Below are 17,238 nucleotides of genomic sequence, written 5' to 3' on the forward strand. Positions count from 1 at the left end.
CATTCAGAGAAGTGACTTCAAAATAGCAATCCTGTAATGAAATATCAGGCCACTGTTAAATAGGCACCAAGCGTTATTGAATATAGGCTATGCATACAGCCAACCTCCATGGTAACACAACATCAAAGAAAAAGATTGCTAAGGGAAAACTTGATAGGTGTATCTTGCACTATGGGTACAGTGACTGAGGCAGGCTTTCTGAACAGAGAATAATTTTTTTAAGGAAGAAAAAAGCTTTACAAACAATTTCCAGAAAGTAATTATCAAGCTGCATGGTAGCATAAAGCCCTATTGATCCAAATTTCTCTTTCTGTATGAACTGCACAGACTTGCATGACTTGGCATCAGTAAAAGCTAATGATGATTCATGCTATTAGCTTCAGCGATCCCAATCCCCAGGAACTCACTTTTGACCTTTTATTAGCACTTGTCTCCCAGGCAGGTAGGATCATTCTCTAGGCACACTTCCTAATCACCTTAAAACACCTGAAGAATTAGTTAAAAGCCTGACTGGGTGAGGGGCTGCGAAGCAAAGGGAAAATGAAAATTTAGTCTAAGGAGAACGGATCCAATTCTGTGCTCTGGCCAACAATCGTGGGGAACACTGGGAAATAAATTTACACGTTAAGATTTCATTTGTGTAAACAAAAGCATCATAATTACAAGAAGCTTGTTAAATGCTATCAGTCGGTTTCAACTTTTAGCAGCAGCCTTCTCCCTCCCCCACCAAAAAAAGCCCATGCAACATTCACACATTCATTCTTTCTTGATCAAACATTTATTGAGCTCCTAGCACTATGCTAGGCACATAGCATTCTGTTGTGGTAACATGGAAGACATTATTTTTTTAATTAATTTTTTAGTGTCCTCCGCTTTAAGTGACTTTTGAAAGAAGTATCGATTAATGAAGCCATGGAGAACTGCTACACAAATAACTTGAAAGCTCTGCTCGGTCTCGCCTTTTTACTCGCCCATCTCCCATTTCTTCTCCCTCACTCCCCCCTCCAGGTACACACACTCATGTGCATGCCCCTTCTCCATCTTCTAATTCATGCTGTACCAACATAGTATGCAGCTGTTCTTCAGTGATTAAGGCTAAAGGGGAAAAAAAACCCCTCATTATTAAAAGAGGTTAGATTATCTTATTCAAGCAAAGAACTTAATTCTAAATTATAAAAACTGAAGATGGACTCTATAGAGTAGTTAAAGAAGTATCTTTTCTTTAATTTTGGTAATGGTTTGATTTCTATAACATTCACCCTCATTGAAGGATTGTACATCTTTGCGAATGATTTTGTTTTTATAATAATAACAATAAAGACAGTCAATAATGTAAGACTTTTTGAGACTTTATGTCAATTAAAGTTTTTTATATAGCCTTCTGCATAAATCATGACTCCAACTCTATGTCAAAATATTTAACTTAAAATAACATAACTCTTTTTCTAATACAATAGAAATGTAATCATTTGACTAATCCTTTCCCTATTCCGTGTGGATCAAATGGTTTTCACCCTAATCATTTTACCAAAACTGTCCTTTCAAAAGAAACCAAAGATCTCACTTAATCCATGATCTCTTGACAATACTTATAGCCAAGAGATGATATAATTCACCTTCCAGTCCTGCAACAACCTTCTCTTGCATTGGATTCCACAATACCATGTTACTTTTAATTGTCTTCCTAGATTTCAGATTAAGTTTTGCCTCCTCCCCTCCCCCCAAAACCCTACCATCCTTACTTTCTCTTAATTAAGGTGGCCTCCTAGGCTTGCTGCTCTCTTTAACCTTTGTCTTTGGATATCTTTTACATTCTCTTCATTTTAGAGATTCCCTTTCTATCGAGAACTCACAAATCTCAGGAGAAGAGTATGATGTGGGGCAAGAGAATAAGGCTAGGAGTCTGAACATTTGCTTGGTTTGGAGTCCTGTTTCCTACAAAATTTTGATGATTGACTTTATTCTGTTCACTCGTGTGTGTGTGTGTGTGTGTGAGAGAGAGAGAGAGAGAGAGAGAGAGAGAGAGAGAATACTGGTCTTGGTATAAAGTATATTTTTAAAAAGTACTAGTTAGGATAAACTGAATAGAATCCAATTCCCTTCTGGTGGCTTTCATTTTTATTTTTTTATCTTGATTTTGCTTCAATCTTTTAAAACGAAAGAGGTATATAGTAATCTTTTAACATGAGCATGAGTAATACCCACTGTTACAGGTGCTCTAGAGTTTAAATATGAAAATGAAGCTTTATGCATTTGAAGTTAAATTAATTATATTATTTGGGGAAATAGCTTCAGTCCAGGCACAAGTGACATCCAATATCAAACGAAATGGGTTGCCCTTCATTTAAATTAAGGTGCCAGCCTTTAAACTTGCATATTTCAACCATAGTGGAAGTGGCATAGTGAAAGAACCATGGGAAAAATATTCTTGCTGGACAACATCAACAAATAAAGAGTGCCTGAAAGTCAACTTACAAAATTGGAAAAAGAATCTCTTTGGAACTTAAAATTTTCATCTGTAGAAATAGGTATTATGTGTCCATAATGAACAGGGCTACTGTGAGAATAAACTAAGTAGCATTCAAGAGAGAGTAGGAAATATTATCATTAAATTCCAGTGCTCTACCTTTTTGGAAGGGCTTTTCTGCAAAAAACCTATTGTAGCTTGCAGTTCCAATTATACATTAATCCTCACATCTGAGAAAGGCAGCTATAAGTTTGATTTTGTTTTTAATCTCTATTTTACAGATAAGGAATGCTGGGAAGGTTTAAGTGACTGACCTGTGATTACTCACTCAGTCATAACCAGAGCTGGAACGAGACAGATTTCTTTCCTTTTTTATTCAGCTTTCTGCCTGCTAAATGTAGGTTTTATCAGAACTGATGCCAACAAAGGACTCAGTTCTATTCCTAATAAATATAAATTTTTTGCATTGATTAATATGAAATTATTTTACATATTTTCAAGATTAGGCAAGTGGTTATTGATTTAGTAGTGCCTGAGCAAATTTCTTCCTCCACTAACAAGTTGAGTGAGTTCCTTTATTGTATGGGGAGAAAAATGTACATATCTAAGAAGGCAAAAAAAAAGGAAACATCAGTTATTTAATTAAATACAATTAACTCATTAGTCATATAATTAAATAACACTGGACCTTCTGCCCAATACATCCCATGAAGTTCATAGCAATGCATAAAACCTAACATCAGCATGCAATCTTTTCAGTTACTTTAATTTTCCATTTTCACTGATTTTAAATATTTCATGGTTTTCACTGTTAGTACGTTGTTAATTGTGCAGGTTTGTTTTGCTCACAGCTGTTTATGCATAGCACTAGCGATATGAGATGTTACTCTTATATCTGTATGCATGATGTTGATTTTCTTTAGTTTTTTTGCTTCTCTAAGATAGTCATTTGATTACCTTAATCGCTGAGGAATATGCTACACAGGACCCGTGTAGTTTCAGGATTGAGTGTTGCAAAATACCACACAACATGAAAAAACATTCTGAGATACTGAAAAATAGTATATTTGGCAGGGTATGGAGGAGTGGTTAGAATAATTATGTAGAGATTTGTGTGTGTACATGTCTGAAAGCTTCTAAATAGCTTACAATATTCTAAAGTTTGGTAACATTTTCATATCTTACATGCTTTCTTTAATCAAGATGAGTCTTTTGAAGATCATTCTAAATTTATCTTTTATCACATATTTCTAAATTGTCATTGCATTGAAATTTTCCAATTTTAAGATTCATTTCAATATGTCTACTTTTTGCAAATATCAACTCCCTTTTTCCTATGAAGTTTAAATAATATACTTATTTTTTTATTTCTCTCCCAGACTTAAACTCCATTCCTCTATTGATCATCTCATGTAGTAAATGAGGGTATTGATTTTAAGTTACACAATAATAACAAAAAATAAATACTTTTTAAAAACTAAACAAAGAATAACAAAAACTTTCTCTAGATTAAAAATTGAAAGTGATGTGGTACATATCTCCGTTTTTAGCGTAAAAAATAAGTTTATCATCGTCTGTTTTAGCACAGTTGATTCTTTAAGAAGAGATGGTCTAGCTCCCAAAATAGGTCAGTCAAATGACTAAAAGGGGGGAGGGCACAAGAAAAAGGAAGACTGGGGGTGATATGCATACATTTCCTATAGCACTAAAAGATGGCAATTCACAAATCTACTCTGCAATCAAATTTTCCTTATAGTGCTCATAAAATTTAGGCAGGGTTTATTTTGGTGTCACGGGATACATGGAGTTATCATAAAAGTAAAGTAAAGGAAGAAAGGAGTGATTATTGCAAAAATAAAATGATTATTTAAAATGTAATTAGAAACAGCAGCAGCAGCATAGCTAACATATATGGATTTCCAACTATTCGTCAGACAACTATGTAGCTGATTTATGCACTTGGTTTTTGACCCTTGCAACGACCTTGTAAGATACAGATGACTAGCCCCATCAGAGAGAGAAAGTCACTCGAGGAAAGACCCACACATATTAAAACCTTCATGCAGTACTGAGTTTACTTTTCCCTGCAACTTGAGTTATAGACTTATTAGAACTCTGGACCTTTCAGACATATTTGCACAGAAGGGACTTAAAATGCTTCATAAGGAAAGATCATTACAGTGTTTGGGAGAGAGGGGTGCGGCAAGAGTTGGCCACTTTCGTTTTCTTTTGCTTTCCTAGCTAAATAACCTCACTTCTTCGGTGTTTGAGTCACACACACACACACACACACACACACCCCAACCAACAAAAAACCTATTGTATCGTTCAGCAGCGATTCTCCAAGGAAAAAGAAAAAGAAAAAAAAAGCAAACCAACTAGGTTGTCTGCTGAAACGATCTTTCTCCATCGCTTCTTGTGGTGTTTTGTTTTGTCTTGGGGGGTGTGAAGGTGGGGGAGCTTATTTGGAGGGAAGGAAGGGACGGTCCACTCTATCTACAACTTTGAGAACATTTCTCCATATGCCTCCTTCCTAGCTCGTGCACACTTCTGGGCTGATTACTGTTAGAAGGAGCTGTTCAGAGGTTCAGAAGTACCACTCTTTTCAGCTGCCAAAACTGCCAATGGGAGAAGGACGGGGGCGCTGTCTGGTGACTGTTCGCGTGATTCCTTCAAGGCGGCGACCACCTTCAGGGATTCTCTCTCCAGCAATGCCGTTCGTACTCGGGTCCCACGACCCTTACACAAGGATGCAAAGACGCTGAACCGCCGGGCCGAGGCTCTGGGAACAGAGTCACCCCGAGGCGCCCTTTTCTTCCAAGCCGCGGGCTCTCAGCAGTCAGAAAGCGCCCCAGGCCTCCTCGGTGGGCCCGGCTGTGTCGCCGCACCTAAGGCCAAGAGTCCTCCACCCTGCGCCCCTCCCGCGCCTCCTCCATCCCAAACCACAGCAGCATCGCCGCCTCTCCCGGAAACAAGCCTGCTGAGCAAAGGCGGAGGAAAACCTTGGGCCTTCCGCTCTGATTGGTCTCCCCCAGACGCGCGAGGCGAGGCAGCGATTGGCTGCCGGGCGTTGTCAGTCGCGGAGGCCAGAGCCATCGCCGGGGAAGCGCAGCCGGGCTCGGGTGCTCCGGCTGCCGCCGCGGCTGCTGGAGCTGGTGCAGCTGGGCGAGCTCGCGCGGGCGCCGCCGCCGCCTCCGCTGCTGCCCACCCCGCCGCGCCGCCGGCGCTGCCCGTCCTGCAGGCGGCCGCCGGGGAGGGGCAGCCGAGAGAACAGAGCACGAGGAGGCGGAGGTGGTGGCGAAGTGATGCTGGCGCCGGGTATCCGGGCAGCGGCAGCGGAGCAGCAGCATCTCCGGGACCCCGGCTGCAGCGTCCCTGTGGCCCGCGGGCCAGCCGAGCGACGGGAGACCACGCGCCCCGCGGGTAAGGTCCGGCCCGGCAGCGCCCGCGCGGCCCCCGGGACCACTGGTGTGATCTTTGGGGCTTATGAGGCTTGTTATGCGCCGGGGCATCTTGACAAGGGTGTTTGGGACCCAAGAAGCGAGTCCGGACACACTGCTAGGCTGTGCCCGCGCCAGTGCCACTCCTGCTTGTGCGTTCTCCTCTTAACGCTGACAGACTTTGACAGCACAGGATGGCATTGTGTCTGTGTGTGTGTATGTGTGTGTGTGTGTGTTTGTGTGTGTGTGGGCGCGCGGTTTGGGGCACTTTGCAGGGAGCGCGGTGAGTCCCATCTCGCGTGAACCGACGTCCTTCAGGGATCCAGGCTGGGATGGAGTGAATAGGATGCTCTTGGCTTAGTGGGAGGGAGAGCGCACGGACTGCACGGGAAAGTCCACCGTGGCTCATAAAGAACCGGACAAATTGAACTTTATTGCCTTAACGAAAAGAGGCAGCTGTGGATCCAGCGCATGAGGGGACAGGCGCATTCACCGAGGCTCCCCAAAGTCCCACTTTGCGCCGGGGACTTCGGAAGGGAAGGAAGGGGAGGGGAGGAGAAAGTAACGGTTGGTCCGCCTCACTGAAGAAAAGGAGGAAAGAGAAGGGGAGTGGAACGAGGGTTGGAGAGTGGCGACTTTTTTGTGTCTGACGCCCCTTGTAGAGGCTCGCTACACTTTTCGGGAGCACAGATTTGGGGATGAAGAGAGTTTCGCCTTGAAGGGCTGGCCGAGGCTGCTCATGGCCCGCGCGGGCGTGGGGCACGGGTGGCCGCGACCTGACCGCGCGGTCGAAGCGGGGCGGGGCTGGGGTGCGCGTCCAGGTGGAGCCTCTGCCTCCTGGGGCTGCCTTGGCCTGGGTGTCTTCCGGGCTTGGGACCCGGCCTGGCGCACCCGGGGCAACTGCAGACTGCCTGGCGGCTCTGCCGTCCGAGAAAGTTCCCGCCCGCTGCCGAGTCGCAGACACCCGTGTCCACACGCCCGCGCGGGCCAGGAGCAGCCTCTGCCAGCCGCTCAAAGCGGAGTCTGGGTAATCAGACCTAGAGCACGTTAACCAAGTGTAACCAGTTTTACGTACGCAGCTTCCTCCAGTGCCTACGCTGTTTTTATTTTGTATTAAATTATTTTATTTTGTAAAGCCATTGGGAGTTCCACGGGCGCTGCAAACCGTTCTGCAGAAGGCGGATTTTAGGCACTGCTGCAAATGGATGGTGCTGCCGGGGTAAATCTGTACCTCCGTAGTTCGGTGCAGTGGTTTCTCCATTCCTCTTCAGGACGCGCAAACTTACTCCTGGTGATTGTTTTGTGTGTGGCGCATTGTCTGGGTGGGAGTCTCTGCTTGGGAAAGTTCTTAAAATACCTCGGCGCGAACGTCCTGTCCCCACCCTGACGCAGATGGAGAGGCGCTCTGGTCCTTTTCAGAGGAGGTGGGGTTGCAGCGGGGAAGGGAAGTGGAGAGGGCAGGTCTCTTGTTTTCTTAGGAAAATAAAAATTGGCTCATTAAAGGGAGCCAGATCTTGAACTGAGAACAGCACTTTCCTGTTGTGTAGCTCTATTCCTCTTTCACTGGAGGAATCTTTTGCCCCAAAATACAGCACAATGCAACAAAACTCAAACTCAAACCCAAACTGCAAAAATAACTTTAGGTGGGCTCGTTTCTGATTTGGTAAGGCAGAGAAAATGAAAGTAAGACACAACAGAAATAGTGCAGAAAAATCAGGAGGGAGCTGTCCAAAATGTCAGCAATTTTCGCCATTTTTTTTTTTCTAAATTGTAAAGGTTCCATTTTTTCCCAATTTAGTAACGTAAATTATTCTGAAGCAGACGAATAACGTACTGGTAAACTAGCAGTGATGTTAGTTTTGTGTGAAGGATGGTTTCACGTTTTTTCATCACAATCCATGAACTGTAAATGGAATTTTTAGGACGATTTTAGTTCAACACTTACACGTTGCCTTTGAGTTAGCAGAAAATTGGCAGTAAGTATTTTCTCCTTAGTAGTCATCACATCTGGTTTAAAATTCTAGTTTTCTGATATAATTAAGGAGAGTACAGCTTGTGGTTTGTTACATTTCCATACAAAATTTACCTGCTTCCAGGTGATTATTTTAATATTGCAATATTTTAATTGTAACTTTCAGGATTTTATTAAGATTACTAAACACATTAAACAGTTGATTTTTGTTTTGTGTTTTATTTATACAGTGTTGTGAGCTGGTAAACTGGTTCCCCTATGGGTTGATATGGGGGAAATAAGATTAAAATGTGTTATGCATTATTAATTAATAATTTTAAAATAAGCTTAAATTAAAACTAAGTTATGAATAGCAGCCAATACTAAAAGTGGAACTTCTAGGGAAAATTTTAACTACTTGGCTGAGAAAGTGTTTTTTCACATTGCTATCAAGTAACCTCTTGTAACTGCACTGTATTATGTATTGGGGTGAGCCACAAGTCTTTAAACAGAAACAGAGCCTTTGTACTCATTTTAAGGCGTTTTTTTTAAGGCGGGGGGGACTTTTACTTTGGGAGATTGTTTTTTCAGATAATTAAATATATCTTCAAAACCACCAGGACAAAATGTAATCAAGTGCAGAGAAATGTATCAAGGAGCACAAATATTAGGGTAAAGCAGTACGGTCTATGTTTGACTCAAAGCTGAAATGATGCAGGGTATGTGTGCAGGGGGGCACAGGCTTAGGGGAGGTAATGGATAGTGCTAGCTACTCGGTTTATACACGCGATTCAAGTTCTGCTAGTTCTGCAAATTCACTTCGGTTTTGACTTGTTTTGCTCCAGGGCAGCCTGTGAGCTCATACTGCCATATTTTCTAAATGGATTTTACTAACTTAACTAAATGTCAACTTGTCAAGACTCTAGGCCACTAAATTCACTTTTGAACTATACCAGATTTTAATTTCAGTACTGCATAACTTTTCTAAAAAGATCGCATTTAATATGAATAGCAATGTGATAAATACAATGATCTTATGAAATAAAACATATTTAATTTGTCAAATAGTCATTATTAGAGTTTCCACATTGTTATGCAAAGTAGTGAGGTTTATTTTTTCTTACTTAACAGTAATTTGTTTTCATTTAATTAATCATGAAGTCATTTCTTTTTGGAAAGTAACATGTTTAAAGGAATTGAAAACTTCAACCAGTTCAGTAAATCAGAAATTCATTTGTATTCTCTCTATGTCTCTCTGTCTCTGTCTCTCTCTCTTTTTTTTTCTCTCTCTCTCTCTCTCACACACACACACACACATATACATGTCTACTGGAAAGGATCTCAGGAGGCATATAACCACCCTGCATTTGAAACAAATTCACCAACCCATCCTGAATGAGGAATGTACTCCACAAGGCAAAATTCTCATCCTCTTAAGTAACTTATTACTAATTAATTATGGTACTGATTTATTCAAGTAAAATTCAACAAATTGTACTATGTTCCTACCATGTGCAAAACACCGTTCTATTTGCTTTGACTATATCAGAGAATAAATCAAAGACCCTTGCACTCATGAGGCTTGTATTTTATTGGAGTGAAATAGATCACAACAGAAAAGATAATAAGTAAATAACTTATGTAGAATATTTATCTCCTACCAACCTATTTTTTCTAACCTCCCCCATCCCATGGCCCAGTCTCTTTCTATTTCATTTACCCTCCAATTAACATACACATACTCAACCAAATATGTTCAAATATTAATCTAAGAACTGGAAAGTAATCATGGTGTTAATCTAATGCGTGTTACTCCTGAAGCTGTGTGTCCGAACAACAGCAACGCTGCATAGGATGAGGGTTTAAGGCACAAGAGGGATTCAAAGATGATCAAGCAATGAAAAGACCAGATAGCTGGTCTTTACACAATCTTTAAAAATCAAATCATAATATTTTTCAGAGGAACTAAAGTAGGAAACATTTATCAGTAACATGTTTGTTTCAAATTAACAACATTTTAAAAGGCATTTATGACTATCCAAGGTCAAATCTACATAACATAATTTAAAGAGAATGAGAAAATTGGAAGTAGTAAGGAAAGATCCAGAAGCATAATTTTAATGAGAAACATTCTACTTTTTCCACATTGAGGGTGACATATTCATATACCTCTGTGAAAGCTGATCAAAACCCCTATGTTTTGAAGTCAAAGTTTCCCTAAACTTTATGCATTAAAAAAAAACACTCATGCTCTGATTTTCTAATAAGAAAAGCCAAAACACTTCAAAAATTTCAAAATAAGTTTGTCTTTAATTCAAAGTTGATTTGGTTATCCAGTCAGACCAATTACGGGATAAAGTCTTGTGATATTTTCCAGGTTCTATTCTCTTGCATAAAACGATATGCAATTATGATTCCAATTTCTGTGCTTTCCATTTCATTATTTTCTTTAGGGTATTTAGCTTACATATCAAAAGAATTCTTGTGGGTTTCTTTTTCACCCTCCTGTGAAGAATGGAACCTAGCTTGACATTCAAAAATTGTTTTGTGAACAATATTTTCATGCAAGAGGAAAGCTGAAATTGTACTCCCAAGAAGCCATACCACATAATGAATTAATGCCAAGTTATTCACAAGTTCTATCGTGACAAGATATTAGTGCAGGACACACAATGCTAACAATCATTTCTGAATGGATTTCCATCATTCAAGAAAAGTCTTCAAGATTGCTGTTATATAATGCAGTTTTAAGAGATGGTGATAAGTCTTCTGATAATGCTATCTCAATATTTTATTTATCCAGATTCAAGAATGCATATACCATCCAATTAAACCTTTACCTTTTTTGCCCTGGTTTTTCTCCTTTCTGTCCCAAATTCAAAACTGTAGGAAAGCAGTGTCTTTCCTACGCTAAACCAACCAATGGTTACCATACCTAGCACACACAGTCAGCTCTGGCTGATTATGAAACTGTTAGATGAGAACTAAGCAGGAATCAGATATTCAGACCTGGAAAGAACCCAGGTCATTAGCCCAACCTCCCCTAGGTATAAAGAACTTACTCCAGGAAGTTGATAATTGCCCAAAGTCACTTGAAAGTAGAGCCAGGTCTAGAAATATAGTTTGTCAACTACTAAATGTATAAATTAACTGCATACCCATTACCTGTTAAACAGCTTTACATTTTGTAAAACAGTAACATAAGAAGAAATGACTATATCTATCAATTTGTGCATCTAAGTATTTTAATATCTGACATAATATTGAATTGTATTGATATTATGTTGAGATCAAGAAAATGTTAAATTGGAATGCATTTAGAGATGTCATCTAAGATTTATAGGACTAGAGGTAAGTTTGCCTGTAAAATATTTGTACTTAATTCAGTCGTTATGTCTACAGAATTACTCTTAAATGTTGACTAATATCTTTAAAGCAGGATTTCTTATTTCCAGAGGTTTACGGGCTTCAAAGTGATTCATAGGTGAGCTTCAGGGACTCCCAGAAATAGCAAATTTGTTTGCAAGCTTTTTCCATTCTAGAATGTTTGAGAGTAAGGGAAAATGGTTAGGAAAAGCTTAAGAGCTGCTGCTCTAAGTTATCTTAAAAAAAGAAAAAAAACACGCAGAAAGAGAGAAAGAGGGAAACTGACTGCACAGATAGGGAGAGAACGTCAAAGATATAGTACCTCTCTCTTAGCGCTCAGGGACAAGAAAGAAAAGCTGTTGTTGGATTCCATAGGAAAACAACCCCACAATGGTTTGAAGAAACAGTTCATTGTCCTAAAATGCAAATTTGCAATTGAAGTGATGGTTTATAACTGACTACTGCACTTGGTTCTGAGTTATTGTGGTTGGCATTTTATTTGGTCTTTGACTATGAAATATTTTCATAACATATATAGATGACATCAGGACTGAATCAATTTCTCACTGAAGAACAAAATTTGTGAATGACTTCCTCAGAGCCCTAGCACTAAGTCAAAGACAATTGCCAGAGGTAGAGTTTGGTTGTATACAACTAGTTATAAATTTAAAGGCTTCTAGACGAGAAGAATTGCACTAAGTATACGCAGATGCACCATGGTTTCATAAATAGAGCATATGAACTAATAGTTAGGCTTCCTCCATTCTGCATCCGTCTATGCCAGTTAGAGTGCTGGGGAGTTCCCACCATAGTCCATCACTACTTTAGTTCCTATGTCAGTAAAATGATGGTAGAATTACTGATTGCGTGAATTCCAATTTTTGAGAAATTAGATGACTTGAATATGAGTACTACATGTTGATTTCTCTGAGTGGACACAGCCATCTAGTTACAGACTGAAGAGGTGCTATATTTTGTAATAAGCAACAACTGAAAAATAATGGATTGCATCAACAAAGTTATTTTAATGGTTATTTTGGTCTAATTCCCTTTATTCAGAGAAATAAAAGATAATCTTTACATTCTAACCATGATGACTAAAACAAAAAATAGGCCAATCCTGAAATTTCTTGAAGGCAACTTAAAGTTGTTATTCATTCCCTGTTTCTTGGTTCCTTCTTTCTTGCTCTGTCCTTCTGTCTCTACCTCTCTGTCTTTCTCTCCCTCTCTGTCTCTTTATATATATATATACTTTATAGTTTAAATGTTATAAGGAGTTATTTCAATGCTGCCTGAAATTTTCTCCTGACTTTTTGTTGTAGTCAGTCAAGAATCAGAGGATTTCAAACCAAAATCTTAACGAATGGCTATTTATGATAAACATGAAAAAGTAGAGAAATTTCCAAAATAGAAATACTGAATATGTATGTATATGTATATGCATACATATACACATATAGACATGTATATATATATAGGCAATCCAAATTAAAATCCAAAGATACTGTAAAATTTAGAGATTCTAAGTTTCATATGGAATAGCAAATAGGTTGTCATAGCAAAAAATGTTTAAAAAAAACATTGAGACAAAATTTCACTGTCAATGATTTAAAGATTTTAAAAATGGCAGCAATTAATACAGTGTATTAACATGCAGACAAACATGAAGAAGAAAGTAAAAGAACCTCAGACATGGACTCTAAGATATGTGAAAATAAAGCAGGGTATGCAATAATCACAAATCCGCAGGAAAATAAAAAATGGTCAATAGATGGTTCTGGGAAAATGGAGCAATTATTTGTGAAAAGTGTGCACTCCCTCTCTCACATTACATTCCAAAAGAAATGTCAGATGAAGTGGAGACTTCATATAAAGACCCTCGAAATCCAGGTAGAAGAAAATAGTGACTTCACACACAACACAATGGGAAAAATATAAAGATTTGACCTTATAAAATTTGACAGTCTTAAGTCAAAAATAAATCAAGGAAATATTTTTAACACAAATTAGTACTAACGGTTTAATGTTCACTCTCACAAAAACCTTTCAGTGCTTTTTCAAAACTATTGGAACTCTTATCTCAAAATACTGTGACTCCTAGTTTATATCCATCTCCTTCACTAGATTGAAAACTTCTTGGAGAGAGAGACTCATACTCATTATCACTAGTGCCTTGAACATAATTGGCAAGCACTAGGCCTTGTTATTGGCTACTAAAAAAATAAGTAATACCATAGAAAAATGGACAAAGAAATAAATTGATAATACTACAAAACCCAGAAATATGTAAGGCCAGTAAGTATCTAAAATTTTAACTTATGATAAAAAGTAAAGGAAAAATTTTTATATTTTGGCATTTTTTAGTTTATCAAAGTAGCAAAGATTGTAAGTGAAGGTTGATTCATTTACAAAAGTTGATGGAGATGATGAAGATGAGATGAACTGCGGCATCTCCTAAACTTCTGGTAAGGAAATTCGTTGGTGTGTAGAGAATTCTTCTGCTGCATGATACAGAAATTAATTATGACTAACTTAAAGAATAAGACCCACAACCAGGGGAAGGTGTTTTGTAGCTTACAGAATCAAAAGAAAAGGAGAAGAGACAGAACAGCTACAGAGATCATGGTAGAAATGATGAAATCTTTACCAGGTACCATCACTGGGTGAATCAGCATTAGCATCATGGACCTTTTCTGTCCATGTGTCAATTTTCTCCAGACCAAGGTTCCTAGAATGAGAAGTAAGACTGACCTAGCTCAGGTTTTGTGCTCAGGCTTTAGTCAGTGGACCACTGGGCACCTTCACTGCCAATCCTATAAAGACCACATTCAAAGGAAAACCAAGGGATTGTTACTAGCAGAAGGGAAAATGAATGCTGGATGGATAAACACAACAGACAGCCACTGTGTGTATCAAAAGCCTTAAAAATGTTGCCGCTGTTTCAGTAATACCACTTCTAGGAACTGATTCCATTAATTAATCAGAAATACACTCAGATTAATTTAAATGCCATTTGTAGTAGTTTAATAGTAAAAACAATCTATTTGTCCAGTAATACGGGAATAATTGAATTATGATATATAGGATTAAATCATGATTTTGAAAGGTTGCTAATAACATTGGGAAATGCTGATGAAATAATAGCGAAAAGAGCAGAATACAAAATTTAATATGAAGGAGGAACTTAACATTCACATATAAGAGAATGCTTAAATACAATATTAGCACTTGGTTTTGGGGGAAGTGGGATTATGGGGATTTTATTTCAAGTATATAAAAATATTTTTTACCAGGAGGAGGCTCTACCTTAATAATCATAGAAATCTGTACTAAAACAAACAAATAAAAAAATAATTGGAGAACCTATAGTGTCTTTGGTCATACAGACACCTATATTGGAAGCAAAACATTGGACTGCTACACTTAATTTTGGAAAGAAAGAAGCTAATTGAGCAATATTCCTTTTTGTACATTAAGTTAATTATTGTATATCAAGTGATATTTTGCTAATTTCCTACTTGGATAACTTCTCAGGAGTCATTTTGGACTTTGCTTTTCAAATCTTTCCCTCAGTGTAATTGAATTTAAAATACATTTGCATTTTATGGTTCAAATGAAGAATTCTTATTGCAATAGCAAGTTAAAAATATAAATATAATAAGAAGAATTACTTATATTGATATGGGTGTGTATCTCATCATTGCCCTGCTAATTCTTATTAACTCATGCTTAAATTGGGAGAATATGAACTATTATATCGTAAGAAGATAAATTATAGTCTGGCCCAGTTATTTATGAAATACATTGAAAGATTCTGTTAAATTTGATTATAATAAAACAGAAAACCACGCTTCCTTATATAAATCAGAAAGCAAATACTGTATAGCTGAATGTTTTGAATATTTTTTTCCTCTTGGTTCAGACCTACATCTCAGAGATTACGACTTCCGAAGAAGAACAAAGAGGTCTGGATATAGGAATGCGTGGAATTTTCCTAAAAGCATAAATGCATTATTATTGTAAAACATTTTGAGGAGCAGATTATTCTGGCATATTGGCTGAGCTCTGTATGGGATGATTTTGATGATCTCATGAATTATACTTGAACAAATAATGCAATTATTGGGAAAGAACAGAAGAGGAAAAAGAAAATTGATAGATCATTGGTTCCCTCTAATAGCCATTGCCTTCTTGTAGCTCATGAGGATGTGCCATCTGATGGCTAGTTCCAGGGTATAGGATAGGGCCAATTTTGTTGTTATTATTTTCTTTTGTTAAATTAATATACTTAATTTTTGAATGGATGATATATACATGGTTCAAATAATACACAGTAAAAATTCTCCTTCCCAAATTCCTCCCCCATACACCCAATACTCATTCCCTCAAATAGGTAACCACTCATTAGTTTCTTGGTATCTTTTCCGAGATTGCCCGCACATGCAAACACTAAACTTTTAAACTTTTTCTTCTTTTGTCTCTAATTTTTGTACAAATGGTCATTTTATGTGCATGTTTTTTTGTTTCCTCCTTTTTAAACTCAACAGTCTTGGAGGACTGTCAAAATTGGTACATAAAGAGTTTCCTCATTCATTTTTAAACTCCATAGTATTACAGTTGTTGAAAGTGTCATAATTTATTTATTACACACTATCCTCCTAATGAACAATTATATTTTTTCCAACCCCTTGGCTAACACAGCCAATGCTGTCATAATCTTGTACACATTATTTCATGTGTGCAAGAATCTGTAGGACCTGGAAATGGAGTCAATGGATTAAAATGTATGTGTGTTTGTTTACTTGGAAAATGTACTGTGTTTATTTTCACATTTGATTATCTTGCTTTCTTTGTCTTCGATTGCATAATTAATAGTGCTGAATTGGACTGGACCAAAGAATTGGATCCATGACATTTCCCCAGAGATCCCTGCCCAGGTTTTCACTTCTCTCTCACCATGCTTTGTGTGTATGCAATTTGTTGTGAACTAATCTGGTTGGAGGCTCTCCCAGCATCGGTTTAATCATCTTCACCACAAAGATAGCCACTAGAATAGGGAGATTTTGTCAAATTGTTTCTTAATTTCAGATATTCTCCTTTCCTATCCTCTGGTATACTAGACTAAATAAATTATGTGAGCAATATGAGGACTTATTATCCATCTACTAAATGACAATATTAAAAATAATCATGTCCCATGTTGGCAAGGATGCAGTGAATCTGGTGCTTTCAGAAACTGTTTGTTGCAATTAAAATTGGCATAGCCCTTTTGAAAAGCAATTTGGCAGTATATAGGGAAAAAAACTATAAAAATTTTCATACTGTCTGATCTATTAATATTCCTTCTGGGAATCTATCCTAAGGAAATAGTACAAAATATGGGAAAGGCCATATATTTGAAGATGTTGATGGATGTGTCATGTAAAATAAAATATCAGAAGCAACTCAAGTGGCCAATAATACACTTTCAGGATAATATGCAACCATTAAAAGTAAATATGAGGATTATGGTCAAATAAAAATACATATGCTATAATGTTTCTTGGGGAAAGTGTGGTACAAAATTATATACAAGTCCTACTGTAGCTAGATAGAACCTACACATGTGAACAATGAAATTATAAATATGTTATAAAATAGTGGGAAAATAGGTGATTCTTTCCTTATTATTTTATCTCCAGTTTTCTAGAATATTTTACATTTTAAATGTAAAAAAATGAAAAGACACTAGATTTTCCCTTTTGTCTTTAATGTTTTGCACTGAATATGTCATAGCTTTTGATGGTTCTGACTTCTTTGCCACTATTCAGTGATGTGAGATTTTTCATCTTCTCTTTTTCATACAGGTGAGTTCCCCCTAGAGCTTGCAATGCAAAGCATGTTGTCTTCAAAAGTGCTCTCTCGGTCCCTTCTGTGTATCAGAAGACGTCTTAATCACTCAACTTCCTTTCAATCTCATTGCTCATGATAGATATTTTTTTCTCTTTGGAAGAACAAATTCAAGTATTTTAAAG

At 37.9% G+C, this 17,238-nt stretch overlaps 1 protein-coding gene across 1 annotated transcript in view; it reads left to right on the forward strand.

Annotated features, from left to right (window-relative positions):
- The first annotated feature begins 912 nt into the window (after positions 1-912).
- Positions 913-17,238, forward strand: part of LOC139045013 (spidroin-2-like) — a 172,934-nt gene continuing 156,608 nt past the window's right edge. Inside the window, exons 1-2 of the mRNA XM_070506614.1 lie at positions 913-1,008; positions 5,037-5,890. Of these exons, the coding sequence (XP_070362715.1) occupies positions 913-1,008; positions 5,037-5,890 (950 nt within the window). The remainder of the gene's footprint in view (positions 1,009-5,036; positions 5,891-17,238) is intronic.

The sequence above is a fragment of the Equus asinus genome, chromosome 4 (genome assembly GCF_041296235.1).
Source record: "Equus asinus isolate D_3611 breed Donkey chromosome 4, EquAss-T2T_v2, whole genome shotgun sequence".
Lineage (NCBI taxonomy): Eukaryota > Metazoa > Chordata > Mammalia > Perissodactyla > Equidae > Equus > Equus asinus.